At 40.2% G+C, this 23,032-nt stretch overlaps 1 protein-coding gene and 2 pseudogenes across 1 annotated transcript in view; all 3 read left to right on the top strand.

Annotated features, from left to right (window-relative positions):
* The first annotated feature begins 783 nt into the window (after positions 1-783).
* LOC122142448 lies at positions 784-3,340 on the top strand (annotated as a pseudogene).
* Positions 3,341-7,429: 4,089 nt separating this feature from the next.
* LOC122142294 lies at positions 7,430-10,408 on the top strand (annotated as a pseudogene).
* Positions 10,409-10,488: 80 nt separating this feature from the next.
* LOC109064624 (vitamin K-dependent protein Z-like) overlaps positions 10,489-23,032 on the top strand; it is a 38,206-nt gene continuing 25,662 nt past the window's right edge. Inside the window, 3 exon segments of the mRNA XM_042751789.1 lie at positions 10,489-10,495; positions 11,662-11,734; positions 11,736-11,820. Of these exon segments, the coding sequence (XP_042607723.1) occupies positions 10,489-10,495; positions 11,662-11,734; positions 11,736-11,820 (165 nt within the window).

Raw genomic sequence — 23,032 nt, 5'->3', positions numbered from 1 at the left:
CAAATTGAATGGGTGCATATTTTAAAATGGCTAAAAATATTATTTGCAGTTGATTTATTAGCCTACTTTACAAAAAAAATCGTATTAATTTAGTTCCTTTATCATTACCATAGTGATCTGGTCGCAATATTTTTCTCAAAACAATAATGTAATGTTCTAGATATGATTATGACCTTGTTTGGTATAAATAAAAAATATCCCCATAAAACATGGAAACCAGTGTGTGTGTGTTTACACGTATCATCCTCCTCTTTATTGTTTGTATGACATCGGAAAAATACTTAATACAATTTTCTAATAGTTAAACTTTGACTAATTTGTAATGCATGCTTTCTAACATAAAAATGTCTATATGATACTTTTAAATCAAAGTCTGAAAAGTAGAATGTGGGGGGTGGGGGGCTTGTTTGAATGTCTTGAACCTCGTGAAGTCTCACATCTGCCTCAGTACAATCAAGCCCCTTTGCACCGAATCGAGTGGTCTGAGGAAACTGTTGAGCACTCTCGCGTCTGCTTGAACATGAAAACTCGTGCTGTTGTGCTAGTGTTTGTCCTGATATTTCACGGATCAAGCGGTGGTAAGAAGGCAAAATAATATTTGAAAGAACCGCGAGCGACGCGACACGAGCTAAACTGCTCAGATCAACTTGCTTGCGCACAGTGACGGGAGTGTTCGTGAGTGTCACGTCGCTCGTTTATCGTTACTGACAACCTGTTAAATGATGTGCGTGTCAAAGTTTAGTTCTTGTTGTTTTTCAGTGTTTCTTGATAAAGATGACGCCCAGCTCGGTGCTGCAGCGCGTCAGGCGCGCAAACTCCGGCTTCTTCGAGGAGATAAAGCGCGGGGGATCTTCAGCGCGAGTGCATTGAAGAAATCTGCGACTATGAGGAAGCGCGCGAGGTGTTCGAGGATGACGAGAAGACGGTAACGTTACGTCATTCTCAATCCTGTGTTATTCATTTGATATTTTATTTTTTAAACGTTGAAAATGTTCCGTTTCTCTTTTGCAGAAGCAGTTTTGGCTGAGTTACTCCGGTGAGTTTTAGTGTCAAATTAAACGTAGTCATATAAATTTATTTCTGACATTTTATTTTTATTATTATTGTTTTGATGAAAGTGGCAACGATATTAAAATAATACAGTATTAAAGCCCTTTCACACTAAGAACAATGTGTAATCAGTGCTGTGCACAGATGCGCATTCCAAGGGCACGGAGGGTCCCCCTCGGTAGTTAGAACGTGCACGCCACTGACTGTAGGCTAATGATACCAGCGACACCAACACACAGTAATATTCTGTTTATTAAAAGTGCACTGCAGTTTTGTCGTCTGTCGCTCTAAATGCTAAATCTCTTTGACGTTGGATTCTGATCGGTCAGTTTTTTTTATTGCTTTTATGTGTTTCAGCTCAGTTCATGATGAACATTTTCCAAATGTAGGTGATTCCATGTCAAATGTTTGCTGGTGAATTTTATGCTTGTAATTAGGTTTAAATAAGCTAAGGAGCCCCTGCTTGACCAATCCATGCAAAGACACAATGGCACATGCATCTATCTAGCCAACACCTACTACTGCCTGTGTCTGGAGAGCTTTGAGGGCAAATACTGTGAAAAGGGTACGTGAACATCAAGACCACGTGTGAAATAAGCAAGCAGGTCATATAACGTTGCCTGTTTTGAATAGGGTTTGAGGGAGAGACGCTTAAGTGGTCAGTATGTGAATGGTGGGCTGTGAGCAGTTCTGTGATGCTTCCGGACCCAGACGTGCATGCAGATGCGCCGCAGGACCCATACACTCTGGGAGCTGATGGGATGTCTTGTGTTGACTGAAGGTGGGAAAAGTCAAGTCCTATGTTTATGAGCCGTTTGAGAATTTTTCAGAGAATAAAAAATGACAAAAAACTTTAACAGGACGTTCAGATATCTCCAAACTTGCAAAGTAGTTCAAAATTACTGGATACAAGGCGTATAAAAACTGAGTCAACAGGCTAACTCCAACAGCCAAGCTGTTTGTCAAGCCAACATTCAACATTTCTCTTGCCAAATATTCTATTTCTATGTTCAAATCATGTTATGTGGTATCAATCTGCAGTTGAATATCCATGTGAGTGGTCCAAAGGTTCCACTTCAGCCAAGAGCTATCCGTTCATTCCCAAAAAGAGTTTGAATTGGGTGGAATTCATGATGTAACCCAGAGGTCACTGTCCTTGGCAGGGCGTGAACTGTAAATGTGCCACAGCACATCAATTGATTTACTGAATTACTGAATGATTGATGAGTGTATTATGTGTCTCAGGTGTGAACTGCCAAATAGATTGGCATCTAAGTTGGTGAGAGTCTGTGTGAGCGCGAGCGCGTCTCTGCGACTGGAATGATAACTGGGTCATAACTGCTGGCTCACGCTGTGTTCAATAAAGAATGTGACTATACAAAGCAGTTTAGAAGATGGTGTTATTGTACAAGCGTATATGGCAAGTAGTTTTTTTCTGGTCAATTGATGGTTGTTTGCCTAAGTCAAGTTTGTACAGTGTTCTTTCTGTAGTTAGGTGCTGTTATATTACCACCGGGTTCTCAATTCCGCTTCCCTGGGGACCCCACTGCTCTTGCACATTTTTTTTAATGTCTCTCTCTATACTGATACACTCAGTTCAGTTCACAGATCTCTTGATGCTGATGATCTGAATCAGGTTTGTTAAACAAGGGAGACATGCAAAATGTGCAGAGCAAGGGGTCCCCAGGACTGGAATTCAGAACCACTGCTTTATACAATACCAGGGTTTAAAAGCAAGCTTCACAAAAAATAAACAGGCAAAAATAACAGTGAAACAACTTCATTTTCCAGCTGTAAAGCTATAAAGTTGGTTTGTCCTCAGGTGATCATGACCTGGATGTTTATGGACGGCTCGGATCGGAGGCGTATAATGTCACTCGTCTGTGATTATCCATGAGAACTATGACCCTGTGTCACTGGATAGCGACTTTTGCCCCTTATACAGCTTTCTGAAGAACCCAGCGCTCAGTGTACGCCGTGTCTGTTTTGCCTGCCCACACCACACCTGGCACAGAATGAGCTTGAGGCCATCCGCTTCCACACGATTAGCGGATGGGGCAGCGAAAGCGACAAACTCCAGGGGACCACATCCCTCCGTCCAAAGGCCTTAAAGACCCCATCATCTGACACACTGCAGCGGCTGGCCTGTACCTCTGTTCCCACAGCACAGTGTGTAGTGAAGAGTGGCGTTAACATCACTACAAACATGGTTCTGCGCGGGTTACAACTGAGGGCAGCCACGAGTCCTGCAGAGGACATGATGGGCAGTCCCGCTCGTCACACGCTATGAGGGAACATCCTTCCTGACAGGTGTTGTGTCATGGGGTGGTAAAAGGCTGCAGTCAGCCCTGGAACGTATAGGATTTACACCACAAAAATATGGCCCAACTTTTTGAAATGGCTTGAGATGGTTTATGAAAACACCCATCAATGCCACTGAATATCATGGTGGATTTCCATCCAACTCACAGAATAATGTCTCTACCAGAGGTTAATGTGATGAGCCTTTGAAATAAAAACCATTACTCTGAGTTTTACGTGTGCTTTCTCATTCATGCATCTGATCTTCATGTGTGTAGTATTTTAGAGGATAATTTCAGGCATGTTTGAGGAACAGTTAGTCATTAACTGAAACGTGCATTGATTTTCTATGTGCAGATTTTGCTCTGGTCTAATGTGCAGAACATCTTACATCTGACCCGACACAGGGTCACGCACATTTTGTTTACATTATATTAGTCTCTATCCACCTTATTTTTCCCATAAGAGCACGCACAGCCATTTGTAAAATTTCAATATGTCTGGCTGTCATGGTGGTCATCCGCTAAACCCCCAAGCTAATTTTTAGCTTACAAAACAGCTCATTTTGTTGCTTAATATTGCAAACTGGGTGTGTCTTATCATATTATTTTTATGTGTTGTCTTTAATTATAAACACACTGGGTTGTCTCACAAACAATTTTACCTTTTACTGCATTTTTTATTCTTGTTATTTCCCTACCGCGGCTAATGAAGCAGAAGTCTGACAGAAACAGCTTGCTTGACCACATCGAAAAATAAGGGTGAATAAATACAGATAAAGTTCAGATGAATTCCAATAAAAGAAAGTTAACAGCTCATCTTCATCTCTGTGACCTTTATAAGAGGACAGAAAATCTTTAGCTGATTTTTAAAACTGACAAAGACGGCAGGTTGTTCACTTGTTTTACCACCACCATTGCATCACCAGTTCTTTAAGATCATTCACTTGTATTACCTCATTTGTGTAAGTTATTTTGCATAAAAGCATCTGCTAAATAAATAAATGTAAAATGCATTACCATTAGACACTTTATGAATCACTGACATTAACTCGAAATGGTTCAGATGAGGGACTGCCGCACTTATGTCTGAAATTCTGTCTTTCTTGCAAACTATAGCTCATGTCTTCTGACGAGTCAAATGTTTAGTTGGTGTGAGAAACAGAGAGCCAAGTTATTCCCTGATAAGCTTCTGCTTGGCTGTGGTTCTCAAATTTCTGTGTTTGTGTGTCAGAGAACGTCATGAAATTCATCAGAGAGGATTCATGTAGTTTATGATAGCTCTAAACTGAAATATTACACATTGTAGGTCGTGAGTGACTAAACAACGTCACAGTTGCCTCTTTATTTGAGCAATGTTGGTGCTTTTTCACTTTGTCCTCGTGTCAGTTTCTACCTCCCCCTGTTCCTGTGTCTCTCTTTCCAGCATTCAGTTCATTGACCTTCTGTTTGTTTTGTGAACGATCTTCTAATGTGAAAAGTCGCTGAACGCTGACAAACGACAATGTCTTGGGTCTTCTGGAATTTTTCTTTTCTTTTTTTGTCCTTTCTAATACACTGTGTGAACTCAGAAGGTGAGTGTTGTCTTGAATGAACAGACTGCAGATTCAGAATGACTCATATTTCTCTGTTTCTGACCTGAAGGTTTGTTATTTAAGGTCTCTAATCAATGTCAGAGTGAGTTTATCTGTATTAATGGGTTTGGTGTATTTCTAACACTCGGCTATTCTGGCACTAAGTCTGCTGCTGTCAGTCCTCTGGTAGAGGAAGGCTTGATGATAATGATGATGTCATGTGTTTCTCTAGTCTTTCTCCATACTCAAGATGCCAGTCAGGGTCCTGAGCCGGCGCAGCGAGGTGCGTGAACACCATGTTCGAGCGAGATGAAAAAGGGAAACATGGGAGCGTTGCTGAGTGGTGTTGAGGGAGCAAGCTGGCAGTTATGAGGAAGCCATGAGAAATCTTTGAGGATGTTATGAAAAAGACGGTCAGTGGCTTGCTTATTCGGTTTCATGCGTGGTTTTATTTTTTGAAGATTCAAATAATTTTATTGAAAACAATCAGAAAATCATAATATACAAAACACCTAAGCTTTAGGACCCAGTCAAAAAATACCAGAGTCATAATGGTCGCAAACATAAAGCTGTTTCTATCCACCTACATTTTAATGCAAATTTTTGGATATCACAGTTGAAAAAAAAATGTAATAAATACTGAATTGTGAAATGCAAAAAAAAAAAAAAAAAAACTTGCCGCGACACGCTCAATTAAGTTGGTTAATTTTTTATACAGTAGTCGGTTTAAGAAGTCGTGCATAATCTATGGATGGAAACAAATTTACCAAATAAACTCCTTGATGTCCATAAAAGAACATAATGTGACGTTTGCCGAAACAGATCACCGTGACTAGATAACTGGACTAACCAGAGCAGAGATTGAGAGAGTTGCAAAAATGATTTGGTATACAATCACCTCCAGAACTGTATCACATGATCTAAATGCAATATAATGATGTGGTTGGTGATTTTATGTTTGTTGATTTAGTCTCGGTTCCCTGAGTTGCATAGTAGGGGGAAAACTCCTGTTTAGCCTGTTTAGCCTGGTACTGAAGCCTGATTTGTTAACATTTGTGTAGCTGCACAAACCAGTGGCGCTCTATATAAGTCGGCTCAGAGCGCCATTTCATTAGAATCACTCAACCGAAGCAGCAACCGTCATAGTTTCACATGCAGCTTATAGCACGGCAATGCGCGTTCCCTTTTCTCAGGGGGAAGCGGGGGGTTACATCAGTAACGGGAGCGTTCCCTTTCGAACGTTCACTTCATGTTGTGTTGGCTTCATACTGAACACCAGCCACAGAAGGTTGACCACTTGAGAGCGTAGAGATGTCTTGTAGACGGCGCTCTAGCCTCTAAAATGGGATTGGTGACTCTCGCGGGGAGCTGGCAGACATGGAAGCTCCACAGCTATGGCTGACGGGAATGCCAAATTTTGCCCCCTGTCCTTGTGAGAGAGGGTCTCTCCTCAGCAGCAGTATCGCCAACTGGGCTGCTGACAGCAGCTGAATCATCCCTGGGAACCAAACTTGGTTCCTCCTTAGTGAGAGGAGTTTGCTCTGTGCCCAAAAACAGGAGACACCAAGTCACCTGTAAAGGGGACGTGTGACCTGAGGCTGCCTTGGCGACTGATATATGGCTACCACAGTCGTGTTGTCTGAACGGACCAGGAGGTGGTGCCCCTTTAAGGCTGGCCAGAAGGTATTTCGGGACAGAAAAACAGCCATCATTTCAAGTCAAGTCAAGTCAAGTCATCTTTATTTATATAGCGCTTTAAACAAAAAAGATTGGGTCAAAGCAAACTGAACAACATTAATTAGGAAAACAGGTGTGTCAATAATGAAAAATGACAGTTAAAGGCAGTTCATCATTGTTCATCAAGGCAGTTGATGTGTAGGCGTTTGCTCGTGGATCAAACAGGAGCCGAATGCCGGATTGCCCTCATACAGAGTCCTCCCCAGCCCCAAACTGGAGCCATCTGTCATGACTAGTTTCTGGGAGTCAGAATACTTTTGGTTAAATTGATTCTCAACCCCAAGGTGTTGCAGATGGTTGGGCAACAGTGACCTGTGAGTGATAGGTCCCCTTTCTGACTGGCTAGTACTAACCAGTCGTTGATGGTAGTTCAAAATGCGGATTTCCATCTGTCTCAGTAGGGAAAGAGCCGATTTCCGCATACTTTGAAAGAAGGGACTATATATTGGATAGGCCATACCCTTGAATGTGAATCCTCAAGAACGGTCTGTGACAGGTAGGGGATATCTGGATATGAAAGTATGTCTTTCAAATCCAGAGTCAGAAACAAGTCCTCGGGACAAATTAGCGCGAGAGGATCTGTTTTAAAGTTAACATTCAGAACGCCGTCTCATGATGGAGCATGATTCAGATTTGGTGCCAGTTTCCCAGGAAGGGACTATTTTCTTTTCTTTTGAAATATATGGGATTTGCAAATGTTTTATGCGATATTCTAATTTTGCACACGTAAGTAAAATTTGCAACTGTTGGATGGACAGATAGCTAGTGATGGGTACAATTTTCCCCAAAAATTGAAAAAACACTACATAAAAGCAGTTTTTTGAAATGACATAATCTATGACCTTTATACAGCAAGTGCCATCATAAGTACTGTAAGTCTATCCCTCACAGCCTCGTTTTTATCTTTGTTAAATTCAATATGGCATCTAAGCTTACTAAGGGTCTACTCCAATGAATGACAAACATCAAAATTAATGCAGTTCAAATAAATCAAAGTGCATGAGCCATGTTGCAGGTGTTTATTTCATCTGATGGATATGTTCTTCTGTTTTAATCTCAGGATGATTTTCTGGCACGTGTATTTTGGTGATGAGCTGTAACATCCTTTGGTTCAGTTCTGTTTTAATGGTAAAGTCAGTCTTGATGTGAGGGCTTGTGTGTTTGTCTATTCAGATGGAGATGCGTGTTTGTCCCACCCATGTCTCAATGCCGGCGAGTGTAAAGATACGATCGGGTCATACACTTGTTTCTGTCAACAAGGGTTTAAGGGCTACAACTGTGAGATTGGTAAAGAGCCTCATGTTGTTCAGTAATCACACAACAGACCATCAAACCGTCAATGCTGTTGAGTTTCTCTCCTGTGTGTCTTCTTGCAGTTATTCTTGCGCTCTGTGAGAGTGAAAACGGAGGCTGTGATCATTTCTGCAGGGTGGAGCAGAATTACGTCACCTGTTCATGTGCTAAAGGCTACCAGCTGGCCTCTAATGGGAAAGTCGTGTCTTTCTAATGGTAAATGATGTTCTGATGTAGGAGAGATGTTTATCCACCAATTATCCTCAGTTCAAAAAAAATTCTGTTTTAGATCCTTTTTAAATGTGGCAACCGTCCATCTTCAGAAGACCAGAAGCATCTTAAACAACATACACATCAACAGCACTGAGAATGAAGAGGAGATGCATGTAGTGACCACCGTCGAGCCTGTCGTAGATTTCACAAACCCTCCCAGCAATGAGACAAACAGCATGTTTGGCCTCTTCGAGCCGGAGATCATCAATCCAGTGGAGGAGGAACCAATTCTGCCTGAATCATCTGGGGGAAACACGCGAATCGTGAATGGTGTAGACTGTCTTCCTGGAGAGTGTCCATGGCAGGTAGAGACTTATAATTGGGTTGTTCTTAGTTTTAGTCTTCTTTTGCATGAAACCTTTTTTGGAAATATGAAATATGCCAGTTTGGTTGTGATATCGTTGACATCTAACTTTCTCTCAGGCTCTTCTTATTAATGAAGACAACACTGGCTTCTGTGGTGGCACCATCTTAAATGAGTACTTTGTCTTGTCGGCCGCTCACTGCATGAATCAGTCACTCTCCACCCGCGTGGTTTTAGGTACGACTTTATATGTCCTTAAGACTTCAAAAATTTTGTGAAAAATTAATGCTGTTTAAACTAACAAGAAAGTTTTGAGATCTGAATGTTTTTTATAGTGTATTGACTTGTTATATGTTAAAAGGTCAAAGGAAATTTGATTTCTCAGTTCATGACTCCTTTAAATACTATAACAGTATCTCAATGATACTAAATTAATGCTGGTTTTTCATTTATCTATAAAGAAAGAAAGAAAGAAAGAAAAAAAGAAAGAAAGAAAGAAAAAAAAGCATACCCAAATGAGTCACTAGACATCAGGAGAAACATCATGCAGAATTCAGTAAAAAGTCTCCATCTACCCTTACATCGATCTAGGATAAACAAATGAGATATTCCTGTTTGTGTTTTCCTATCAGGTGAGTTTGACACGCTGGTCAATGAGGGTCGAGAGGTCACGCACGATGTAGACGAGATTCTGATTCACAAGAACTACATGGCTGACACCACCTACCACAATGACATCGCTCTCATCAAGCTCAGCAAAACCCATCAAATTCACCAAATTCATCATCCCTGCCTGCCTGCCAGAGCACGACTTCGCTGAGCGTGTACTGATGCATCAGGAGGATGGCATGGTGAGTGGTTTTGGTCGCGTGCGTGAGGGCGGCCTTCAGTCCACCATCCTCCAGAAGTTAACGGTGCCATACGTCGACCGCAGCAAGTGTATTGAGTCCAGTAAGTTTAAAATCTCCACCCACCATGTTTTGTGCCGGATACGACCAAGAGGAGAAAGACGCGTGTCAGGGTGATAGCGGTGGGCCACATGTGACACGCTACAAAAAACACATGGTTCGTCACAGGCGTGGTGAGCTGGGGTGAAGGATGTGCACGGAAGGGCAAGTACGGCGTCTACACGCAGGTCTCCAAGTACATCACGTGGATCCATAATGCCATGTCCAAAAGTCATGCCACAGATGGAAGCTTCTCTAAAACCCCAGACCAAAGCGAGAGCTGCTTCAGAAGACACCCATACGAGAGAGTCGAAAGAAAAAATCAATACTATTTACTATCTTAATTCATTTTGATTCATCAATGTCATTATTCTGTTTGTCTTAATAATCTTTTATATGCATGTATAAATGGTGCATTCAAGTGATGTTGGATAGTTTGTATTTATTAGTTGAATGCACACAAAATTGTAATTATGAGTGGAAAAACTCTAACTTTCTTTGATCTGAGTTGGGTCAACAGTGAGAAAATATTTAGGATGCATTGGATGCAGCATCTGTATTGATGGAAAATTTGTTAAAACAAATTCAAATTGATATGTTTTCAATAAAACTAAGTTGCATGTATAAAATACCATTGCCTTGACAATGACGATAGAAAATACGTTACTATTTGAATATTTGAATTTATAGAGCCTTCATAAATTGAATAACAACTTACAAAAGAAAAACACTATCAAAGCATATTTTTATTCATAATGTTTTAGAATAAATGTTTTAGTTAAATAAATATGAATTTTATATTGTACGTCACCATTTTGCTCTGACCAAAGTGACATGAATGCAGCTGATGACATAATTACGCTTTTCCAACTCATTTATACAAATTTTCCAGGAGGACTTGAATGCACCATAACTTACTCTGGTTTATGAACAATATAATAAAAATCCTTATTGATAAAGTAATGTTATTTCTAGTTAGATCTTGTTTTGGTCTGTAAAAATGTCACATTATGGAAGGTTTGTCAATGCTGTTGACTGTCATCCAGATGAGATTTCAGTTTTAATAAAGACGACACTTGATTTTATAAACTGTTTTTAGCCTATTGTATTTCTATCATATAAAGTCAAATGTGTTTCCTGACAAGAAATAAAGTTGACAGCGTCTACAAAACTCAGACAAATGTGAAAGCTGCTTCAGAAGAGTCTGACATCAATGTAAATCAACACTTTTTACTGTCTTAATTCATGTTGATTATTCATCATCGTGACGTTATTCTACAGAAAAACATGTTTGGCTTCTTAATCATTCAATTTACTGTAACTATATACCAATCTAACCAAACTGGTTTGTCAATGCTGTTTCATGCTGACTATAATCCAAATGAGATGTCTCACAGTTTTAATTTACACGATGCTTGATTTGATAAGCTGTTTCTGTCATGTTTGTATTATATAAAGTCAAATGTGTTTCTTGACGAGAAATTAAGCTGCGAACCGTATGTGGAGGTTTTCACAAACAAACAGATGAAGAGTTCAGAGGTCGTGTTGACAGTCTAGAGTCCAGATACACAGTGCTAAGCACACAGTCTCTTCAAACACAGAAATTTTCGCAATTTACCATTTAGACATCAAATAGAAACACATTAATGAATAAATATGACTTGCTCATTTAACAGTGTTTAATCACAGCGTGTTAATGGGCTGAAATCATCAATGCGCTGACGTCATATTCTGAAACATCCTGTGTGTTAAATTTTGTAGTCATGTACAGGACAGTTAGACATGTATCCTGAGGAAGACGCTCTTTGGAGAGGAGCTTATGTTATTGACCCTATTGATTGTGGGCGGGGCTACAGAAAAGCAGCTGATCATTGTGATGAGACTAACTGGCATTGGAATCTTCTTGCTGCTGATTGATTGCGATGGAATCACTCATTTGCCGGCTGCTGTTCTTTATCCTGATCGTTCATCATGTATCATAACTGCAGATCAACACACATGTAAGATATCGACTGTCAACTGTATGTCACACTGGACTTTTTGTTCCTGGTCCTAGTTTTGCTCTATTTAAACCAGTTTGATTTGGACATTCACTGCTAGTGTTCCTCAAACCACAGAGATGGTGTGAATATTTTTCAAGCATGCACAGTGTGATGTTTGTTGAAGTCCACGGTGTGTTTCAGTGTTTCGATCCCGGCAGCGGGCAAATGTGCTACTGCTGCGCTCCAGACGGGCAAATGCATTTCTGCTGGAAATTCTACGGGAATCTGTAGCGCGAGTGCTTTGAGGAAAGATGCAATAAAGAAGAGGCCAGAGAATACTTTGAGAACGACCAGAAGACAGTACGGCATCTGATGATCATCATCACACACCACACATCACTGTTCAGTGTATATATTGCGCTTTTCCACTGCGTGGTATGACTCGGCTCAGTTTGCGTTTCCACTGCAGTTTAGTCCCTCTTTAGTGTGGGCGGAATTATTCACATGTTCTTATTGTTTGCACCTCCTCTACTGCCGCGACTCGTGAAAAACTTTTCCATTCCATGTCACCCCATCAAGCTCTCGCTGGATCCGCTACTCTGCTATCAACGAGAGAAATGTCTGTACTTCCTCAACAGACAACGAAACAGCCATTTTTGGTTGTTAAAAAAAGGTGTGCTCGTTCAAAACTGTTGCGTTTGATCTTCGCTGGCTGTGCTGATTTAAATCTAGCGGCTCTGTTGTGTTTGTTTCGCAAATTCAGTGACGCAGGTAGTGATGATTCTCTCTCCGGCCAATCCGTGATCAGCAGGGTTTATATGTCAGATTTTGGTAATGGTACGGTTCAATTGTGGCGCTTTTCCACTTCATGGTACGCTACAGTACCTGGTACTTTTTTTTAGTACCACCTCGATTGAGGTTCCAAGTGAACAGTAATGTTACCAAAACGTGACTTGTAAACTAGATTTAAATAGTGAATAATCCCTCCCACTCTAAAGCGATATTAAACTTTTGAGCGGACGGTCCCCCAATAGGGGATTCTTATTTCCGTGCCCCTGGGCGTATGGTCCCACATATGGGATTTAGAACGTTCGGTGACGTCGCATAACTGCCAAATTCAAACTGCGTTTTCGCGCGTTGGCTGGCGCTGAGCCAGAGACAGACGTGCACTGCTCTTGTCATATAGTGTTCTTAACCACATAATTCATATCTTAGGTTTCAGACATTTAAATACACATAAATACTAGAAAAACAATACATTTAGAGTTTTAAAAATACACGCATATGTCTATGGAAGCAACAATAATAATCCATTCAAATTTAATTTGCAGATGTTTTTTATTCATATCAGATACACATAGTGTAAGTAACTATAAAGATCACTCTATTCTTCACCCAGTTCACCGGCCACTTATTACTTGTATTTCAGGAGAGATTGATGAATTCACGTGCTGTAAATCCGACTGACAGGACTCTCTGAACTGCAGCACGAACAAACATGGCGGCGCCCGTCTCACATTACAGATCACGATCAAGATCATTTAGAACGGTTTTTTAAACGACCAAACACACTCGTTTACACATATTTATGAATCGGAATATCGGATTGTTCATGACATGGTATGCAAGTTTGTGAATATTTGAAATTAAAAAAGGAACAAACGAAATAAAAGCGATCCATCTGGTCATACAGTGTTATTGTAGACGCGGTGTGTCACGTGACAAGCCTGACGCGTCGCCATGGAAACAGTAAGGGGAACGTTCTAAAATAACGGCCGTCTTAAAAAAAACGCACTCTGGGGGGTCGGCTAGAATATTTTAAACTCACCACTGAAAAGGTTAAACTGCCGTGGAAAGCAAACTGTGCCGAGCTGTGCCGTACTGTACTGAGCCGTGCCAAGCCTAGTTGTACCATGCAGTGGAAAAGCACCATTGGAACTTCAAACCGAGGTGGCACTAAAAAAATTACCAAGTACCAGGTACTGTACCCAGGGGAAACCCCCCCAAAAGTGAACCATACCGAGCCATTCCATGCAGTGAAAAAACGTCATATGTAATGGGTCATCTCTGCGTTGTGTTGTGTAAAACTCAGTATGGGATACCAATTCGCACTTGAAGACAGATTTTTTATTCTGTTGACAACATATTAAACAGCAGTGATCAGATTCGCCAATCACTATAATTTTCTTTAATGAGGTGAACAAACTTGATGTTAACACAAATAAAATGTAGCATGGAACACAAATCATACAATATTCATTTAAACACACATATATATCAATATTAGTCCATAAGTTGGTTCTACAATTAATACATTATACTTTTATCAAAGAGCATTCACTCACCACAGCCATTCACTCTCTCAGCTGGCGCGAATCTAAATTACTTAAATTTATATAAACAGTTATACAACAACACAACTGAGAAATATGTACCTGTTGACAACATATTAAACAGCGGTGATCAGATTTGCAAATCACCCTTGTGCATGTTCTATAATGAGGTGAACAAACTTGATGTTACCACAAATATAATGTACCATGAACACAAATCATACAATATTAATTTAAACACACGTATATATTAATATTAGTCCATAAGATGGTTATACAATTAATACAATATACTTTTATCATGGAGCACTCACCGCAGCCATTCACTCTCTCGGCTGGCACGAATCTAAATGACCCTACCGGAACTAGTTCATTATCTGGGTGCAGGTAGAGTGCAATTAAAGGGACCATACATGAAAATGAGTGTAGCAAGCGGAAACACCTTTTTGACCCTGTTACACTCCCCCTGCTGATTTCCACTTGCTTCCAAAACATATATGCAAAAAAAATTGTACTATAACAATGACGAGTGAAAAAACTGACCACAATATAACATCAGGTACATAACCTCAAGAACCATATAAAGTAATAGGAAGAGAGAAGAAGAAAAAAATATATAACATTGTTCAAAACTTGAAATTGTCAGTTCAATTCAGTGTAGACACTATTCCCCACAGGAATTAAAGTGGAAAAAGGGAGGCCAATACCCTAGACCAGTGGTTCCCAATCCTGGTCCTGGAGAATCCCCAACACTGCACATTTTAGATGTCTCCCTATTCAAACACACCTGATTAAACTCATCAGCTCATTAGTGAAGACTCCAAGACCTCAACTGTGTATGTCAGATAAGAGAGACACCAAAAGCATGCAGTGTTGGGTGTTCTCCAGGACCAGGATTGGGAACCACTGCCCTAGACACTCTTAGACAAACATGCCCATTACATGTTAGCTAAACAATGACAATTCCTACATTTTGGGCACACAAGTTACTGAGTAGAAAGACTTCAAAGGATGAGATAACATATAAAACTCAAGCAACATAATTATGTTTACCCCAGAGACTTTTTGCTGGTTCATTATCTCAATCAGTCTCGGAATTGGTTTTAAACAGTCTCTACAACTCTGGATCTCATACGACTTCATTCAGCAGGAAAGTATCAACCACTTATATTAGACACTGAATTAGCTTCTACAAGGTATCGCAGCATTAGGTATCGCAGCACTCAAGAAAACAGAAGCATATATTTTAACTTGCTCTGCAATGGATTCAGGTACACTCCTGTTCATACCCTCATATCATCATAACCCTCAGTTCTCAGCTGGGTGGTATCAGAGCTGTCAATCACATCATGCTCTAATTTACTGGACTGAGCCGTATCAAAGGCTTGTATAGTCTCAAGAACATCTGTAGCTTCCTCCACATCATCCATGCCTGCATCCATTCGTGCCATCAGAAGGTAGCTGTGATACCCACTCTTGTGTCCTGTAATTAGAAGTATTTTCAGACACATTAGCAACCACATAATCAATACTATCAGAGACACTCATGTGGTTTCGGTCGTATCTCCTTCCAAGTCATCATCAGGAAGTGGAAGAAAGTTTACTGGTATTTTAAGGTTAAGATGTACAGTATTCACAATACCACTACGACTGTGCTGAATTCTGTAGGTATTACTGTCTGCATTAAATCCAACAACAGTGTATACTGTATCCTCCCAAAGGTCAGCAAGCTTCCATTTCCCACATGCTCCCTTGTTGGCAAGCAAAATTCTATAACCAACATCAATTGGTCCTCCCTTGACTCTCAGCATGTCTCTTAAGCTGTTTCGTAGCAGATGCCCGTGCAACGTGCATTGCCTCCTTCAAATCTCTCCGTAGAGCCTGGATGTAATCGTCATAGTTTCACAACATCAGGGACTGTCCAGAACAGTTTCAAATACAAGGTCAATGGGCAGCCGCAGAATCCTCCCAAACATCAACAGGAAAAGGAGGATAACCGTGGTTTTGTGGATGGTGCAATTATAAGCAAAATTTAGAGTTTTGAGTACTTGCGGCCATTTGTTCTTGGTCTTTGCCAGCAGAGCATATATCATATGACCCAGCATCTTGTTCATCCTCCCACATGCTCCGTTACCCATCAGATGATAGGGAGTTGTTATCTATTTTTGGACTTCACAAAAGTAGTTATGCCACAGTTTATGCACCACTGCTTTGGCAGACAGATTTGGATTTGGCATTAGCCATTTTTTTGAAGTGTTCTGTTACAACAAGAACATCCAGTCACTGGCTGGCCGAGTCCTCTGTTGACCAAAAGTCTATGCAAATGAGTTCAAGGGGCAATGTCATAATGATGTTCTCTAACGGTGCATGACCCCTCCGGTTCTGGTGTCTTGCTGATCACACATCAACGACAGCACTTCACGTACTCTCTCACATCCTTCTATAGGCCATACCAAAAATTACCTTTGCCAAGCACAAAACAGAGTCTGCTGCTGACCTTGATGTCCTGCTTGGTCATGAACACCTTTCAACACCATGGTTTTAACTGCGTCAGGTACGACATACAGGTAGGTTTTCCTTTTGGTGATACTATTCTTTGAAACCCTGTACAACACACCATTCTTCGTCAGTAGTTTTCCCCAGTGTTTCATAAGTTTCAAGACAGCTGTTGGCTCATTCATTCACTCTCTCCTATTTGGTCTCCATCCTCTTTCAACAAAGCAAATCACTATCAAGATATTGTCTTCCTTTTGTTCCTTAATTAGATGTTCATGGGACAGCACATCAATGTGTGGTGATTCCGATGGCATTATTGCTTGCAGAAGGTGAGGCAGCAACAAGGCATGTGACTTGATGTTTTCATTGCTATGCCTACAAGAGTGCAGAACAGATTCCACTACCTGCTTTGACATTGTGCCAGGTAAGGGGACTTTAACTGTATGGTATCAGGAGTACTGTTGAAGGGGCGAGTAGACCCATCTGTGAGTGGAATTTGTCACAGATAGCCCATTTCATGGCGAAAAAACTCCATCTATGCACAGGGTATCATGACTGAGCATAGGTAAGTGACTTGCTTGTGAAAGCAACCGGCCTAGCTACTGTTCCACCAGCAGGAAGCTGGGACAAAACTGCCCCGAATCCATTACATGACGCATCAATTGAAAGCAAGAATGGCTCATCAAAATTTGGATGGGACAACACAACTTTTTCAAGCAAGGCTTTCTTCAGTTGTACAAAAGATTGCCTACACTCCTCAGTCCAATCTGAAGAAGACAACTCTCACTGATGCATTCGCCGTTTCAGTTTTTTTACGTGGAGCCTTTAGTTCCAGTAGTAAGATTGAACAATGTTTTGGCAATAGCCGAATACTCTTCAATGAACTGCTGGTAGAACACTACCATACCCAGAAAAGATCTTAATTTCTGCCGGCAGGGGGACATTAGTACCTACAACCATAAGATCATCTTCAGTCAAGTCAAGTCAAGCCACCTTTATTTTATATATGTGCTTTAAACACAAAAAGATTGCGTCAAAGCAAACTGAACCAACATTAATTAGGAAAACAGTGTGTCAATAATGCAAAATGGCAGTTAAAGGCAGTTCATCATTGAATTCAGTGATGTCATCATGCAGCTCAGTTCAGTTTAAATAGTATCTGTGCAATCATTTTGCAATCAAGTCAATGATATTGCTGTAAATGAAGTGTCCCCAGCTAAGCAAGCCAGAGCGGCGACAGCAAGGCAAGAAACCCAAAACTCCATCGGTGACAGAATCGAGAAAAAACCTTGGGAGAAACAAGGCTCAGTCGGGGGCCAGTTTTCCTCTGACCAGACAAAACCAGCAGATCAATTCCAGGCTGCAGCACAGTAAGATTGTGCAGAAGAATCATCTGTTTCCTGTGGTCTTGTCCCAGTGGTCGTCTGAGACAAGTTCTTTACAGGGGATCTGTCTCTGAGGCTCTAGTTGTCCTGGTCTCCGCTGTCTTTCAGGGCTGTAGAGGTCCTTCCTAGGTGCTGATCCACCATCTTGTCTGGATACAGACTGGATCTGGTGTCTACGGTGACTTTGGAATAAGAGAGAAACAGACTAATATTAGCATAGATGCCATTCTTCTAATGATGTACCAAGTACATCAGGTGTTATGGGAAGTGTTCCTGGTTCCGGTTTACCTAATTAATACAGCCTAAAAATCCTTTAACGGATTTGGATATTAGAAGCATATTAGTGTGATATGTGTAAGCCAGGTTAAAGAAGATAGGTCTTTAATCTAGATTTAAACTGCAAGAGTGTGTCTGCCTCCTGAACAATGTTAGGTTCAGTGACAGAAGCGATGGCGTGGACTTTTTCAGGATCGGAAGCAATACTGTCCACACTGATGATGTGACCCTAAAAATTTTACAGAAACTCTGCAAGAGATGACATTTCTTCAGAGCAAGCTTGAGGTTGTGAGCCTTCAAATGCTTTAAACACAATTTCCAGACCACAATACACCAGCTCCTCGGTGGGTGCAAACACTGGGACGTCATAGAGATAAACATGATAGGCTGTTGAAATTCTGATCCCCGAATATCGTCAACATCATCCACATGAAAGTGGCTGGACTGTTACACAGCCCCTGCAGTAAACGATTATATTATATAACCCAAAAGATGATATAAATGCTGTGTATTTCTGGTCATCTTCATGAACTTCTACATTATATAGTAGTCAGATGTGAGATCCATAGTTGAAAAATAATAATTTCCACCCAACGCAGCTTGATGGGGAAGGGGATGCACGTCTTTGAATGTGTGAGCATTAATCCAACAAAAGTCTGTGCATATTCTCAAATCTCCTGATTTCTTCCAAACTAGGACGAGAGGTGATGCAAACTCGCTACTAGATTTCCATATGATCTCCTGTTCTTCTATTTCTTTCAAAGCATGCAAAAGTTTGTCATATTGATTTGGAGCAAGGTATTGATATGGCAACCGAAGGGGTTTTGTCGTCACATCAGGCGAATGCGATGAACAAAGCCTGTTGCTTTTCCACATTCCAACTTGTGTCTGGAAAAGATAGAATGGTACTGAGAGATAAGCTGAACAAGTTTTGCTTTGCAGTCTGCCGACACATCGCAAGACTCCACATCTAAGTCAGCTAAGCCCAAGTCACGTAAGACTGCTGTGCGATCAGCAGAGTCATTCAGTCCAGATTTGACAGGTAAGCTTAGAGTATTTGATACACTCATCTTATCCTGTCTGTCAGTTAAAACATCAGCTGTTCTCTGAACTTTTTGTTCTAGATCAAATGAGCAACCATCAGGAAATTCAGAGCTGTCAAAATCCTGCAAGGCTATGCAAGGAAAAGCATCAGCAAGTGTAGAATTTATTTTCAAAGTCACTGCTTTCTCAGAAGGACTTTTCATTTTTAGCGGGACCCATCCATCCTTGCATATCAAGGCTACTGTTCTTCCAACCAGCACTGACCTTGGCCTTGGTTTTACTCTAGTGGGCTCCAAAATGACAACACTGCCAGCTGAGATGTCATGAGTGCTTTGCAGTCTGTCCCAAACTAAGTTTTCAGTCATGGGCTCAAGTGACACTGCCTTTTTGATTTTTACTTTTCCCACGAAATCAGGGACAGTACCATTTTTCCACTTCTCCACATTGGCTAGCAGGTCAAGTAACTTGTTTTGTTCAGTGTTATTCTCACAGTCCAGACACACGTATTAGTAAATATGCAGAGGTTTTTAACTGATGAATCAAATGTTTCAAGACGTTACTACCAAGAATTGGATCATCACTTTGGCCATTGACTAGAAACAGTGACGTGACAGCTGTACATATCCATGTCCAGCTCACACACTCCTAAAGGGTTTGTTTCTGGTGCCTCCACATCTAACTAAAAACACATCTGTTGGGGCAAGATCTTGGAGCTAATGGGGCAAGCCATTGACCCACTGTCAAGCATGCTTACGCCTCAACTTTTCCACCAATAATCACTGAAGTGGAAAAAAAGATCCTCATACAGTATGCCTCAAGTTTCTGTGTATTTTACAAGACAACTGTACATTCTGAACTATACTCTTCACATACACTTATATTTACAGATTCCACAATCCAACGATGGGGATCATCATTTGGCCTTACACTCAACCCCTCCACATGCAGGCCTATTCGTTTCCCGTACGTGGAAGAGCATACAACTCAGTCATCCTATCGGCAGCTATGCAGGCTTTGGCTTTAGGACACTTTACATGTGAATGACCTGCTTTGTAACAAAGAAAACACAGATGATTTGCTCTGCAGTGAAAATGGGTGGTGTGGCCAATATTTCCATACACCTCACATGGTGAAGTAGGCATCACTCTGCTTCTGGGGACTGGGGGCACTCTAGACACAGAGCTACATCGTTTCTCTCTACATGTATGGACATCAGCTGCTGTCCACAGCTCAAACAGTCTGCCCTTAAAAATTAGTGAAAGCTAAGGATCTTGGAAAATGTCTGATAAACATTACAGTGAGCTCATGGGACAGATCATTAGTCTTCTTATTTTGTCTCTTTAACCTCTTAACTGTCACCCGTCCCCTCTGTGGAACGCCTAAGTTTACTTCACTATTACAATTAAATCCTAATCTAATCATGACAAACTATATATCGTTGGAAAGGTCTAAGACTCCTAAATAGATATTTTACCAATGTCTTTTGTTAAAAAATGATGTAGGAAAAGTAATAGATTAATTTATGACAAGAGTGCACCCACAAAAATCTACATCATAACACAAGTTCTGTCTTTTGGACAAATCAATAGAGGGTTTATTGCACAAGCCCACCCTCACAACTTCACATGCCCGCCCCATAATCCTACTCATGACTTCATCAGCTTGTTGTTCAACTGGCATCCCTATTTTGCGCAAATATGACAGCACTATGGCTTCCCACTCATGTGTTGTGTATGGATCAGCCCCAAAACAAACTGGTTCTTTGATTTCAGATTTTAGAACTCTGTTAAAGACAGACCCATAGGAAAGAAAAGTCAAAAGTGAGATCTCTTTAACATCTCAAATATTTCTCCTAGACATAAATGAGGTTACTTTAAGATCAAATAGAGATTTTTGCTTGAATCTCCTGCTTCTCAAACTTGTCTCCCGAGACAAAAACTCTAACAATCTCACACTGTCAAAATTATCTTCTTTAAAGCTTTAGAAGAGATCTCAACAACCTTACACACTGTGCTTTGATATTTCTCTTTAGCAAGAGACTCTGGATCTCTCACATGTGTCTCTTTTAAAGCTTTAGAAGACATCTCAACAACATCACACACTGTGCTCATATATTTCTCCTTAGCTAGAGACTCTGGTTGTCTCATTTTCTCATTTGTCCCAGCTTGCTCTATTCTTTTTCTATTCTATCTGTTTTCTTTTTATTTATTATATTATTTAAAAACCCCTTGCTATGTTTACTGCGTTAAGATAACTGAGCTTTGTTATAGCATTTGTGTATATCATTGCTCTTTTGTTGATTTTGATTGCTTCCATTGTCCTCATCTGTAAGTCGCTTTGGATAAAAGCATCTGCTAAATGACTAAATGTATTGTAAATTGTTATTATTTGTGATCAATTACTACTATTGGTTATTATTATTATCAATACTGAAAACTGTTTTTGTTTTATATATTTATATATTACCCTAAGACTGAATGATAATGTATCACATTTTCCAACCAGCACAACTGTTTTCAACTTTGATAATAATCAGAAATGTTTTCTAGAGCAGCAAATCAGCATATTAGAATGATTTCTGAAGGACCAATAGAAAGGTACCATACAAACAGTCCACATTCTCTAGGGCAGAGAAGTCTTCTAGGGCAGAGAAGAGCATTGGTGTCATATGGTCTTATATTATGGTAGGCATTTAACTTTAGAGATATTAAATTGTCCCTCTAAAAGAGATTTCTCTAAATTATTTACTATTTGTCATATACACCTGGAACGACCAATTATAATGTAAAAAAGTATGCCAGTTAATCATTAATGTTGATAAGAATTTTAATTAAAAAAAAAATAGATAGCATTTTATTTCTGTATTGTTAGGGTGACCAAACGTGCCATTTTCCCAGGACACGTCCTGGCCAGGATTTCTATATTGCCTAAAATATCCAGGTTTTGGCTTTGGTTTCCTGTTTTCATACTTAATGAAGGTAATGATCGTTTGACCTGTAAAATGCAGACATTTTTCGCAATCGACCAATCGTGGTGCGTGAGAAGGTGGGATCTACAGAGAATGGTCAAACGATGCAAATACGTGTACATATTAGTGTTCGACTTGAAGCAGCAATGAGCATACCGATCAGTGTATGACATCAAAGTAACGTGAGAACAATTCAAAAGCACAAGAAGCTGTCTGCTCTCTAGAACTCTCACGGTACTTTGTCATACAACAATTGGTCTGCGCAGCACAAACAAAGCCAAAACGTGGATATTTTAGGCAATATAGAAATCCTGGCCAGGACGTGTTCTGGGAAAATGGCACGTTTGGTCACCCTATGTATTGTGTTATATTTTTATGTTAGTAAGTGGTGTTAAAAATTGCTCTGTGCATAATGAGCTGGTAAGTTTATGGTGTGGTGTGTTGCAGACCCGGTGTGGTGGGCCGCTTTGTGCCAGACAGTCCAGGGCCATTTTTTAGCCCCAGTCCACTCCTGAATCAGGGCAGTAGCAACTCCAATTTGTTGGGGGTGCTAATAAAATAATTGAATTGTGTAGGTAATGAATGCCTAAACTGCATCTAAACAACATGCAGTTTCAGTAATCTAGAGTTTTTTTTCTATACAACACAGCTTCTGAAAGAACCAGGGTTTCTGTGCATCTTAAAATAAAAATAAATAAATAAATAAATAAATAAATAAATAAAATGAGCCATTCCTCAAATTAAGGTCTTAAATCAGAGCAGAAAGTCTTACATTCATAACATTAAATTTTGCATGCACTGCAAAAAAAAAAAAAAAAAAAATATATATATATATATATATATATATATATCTTCCTCAGTATTTTTGCCTAATTTTTACAAATATCTAATCATCCTTAAATCAAGATGCATTTACTTGAGATGCAAAATGAAAATATGCCAATGGGGAACGAAAACTTGTTTCCCTTTGAATTTTCTGAGCCCACTGGCAGATATTTGTTCTTGTTATAATCATAAACTCAATTTTTACTTTGATCAATTTCTCAGAAAAACAAGACTTCTCATCTAAT

Source organism: Cyprinus carpio, chromosome A1, assembly GCF_018340385.1.
Source record: "Cyprinus carpio isolate SPL01 chromosome A1, ASM1834038v1, whole genome shotgun sequence".
Classification (NCBI taxonomy): Eukaryota; Metazoa; Chordata; class Actinopteri; order Cypriniformes; family Cyprinidae; genus Cyprinus; species Cyprinus carpio.
The sequence above is the reverse complement of the archived record's forward strand: the minus strand, read 5'-3'. Positions and strand labels throughout refer to the sequence as shown.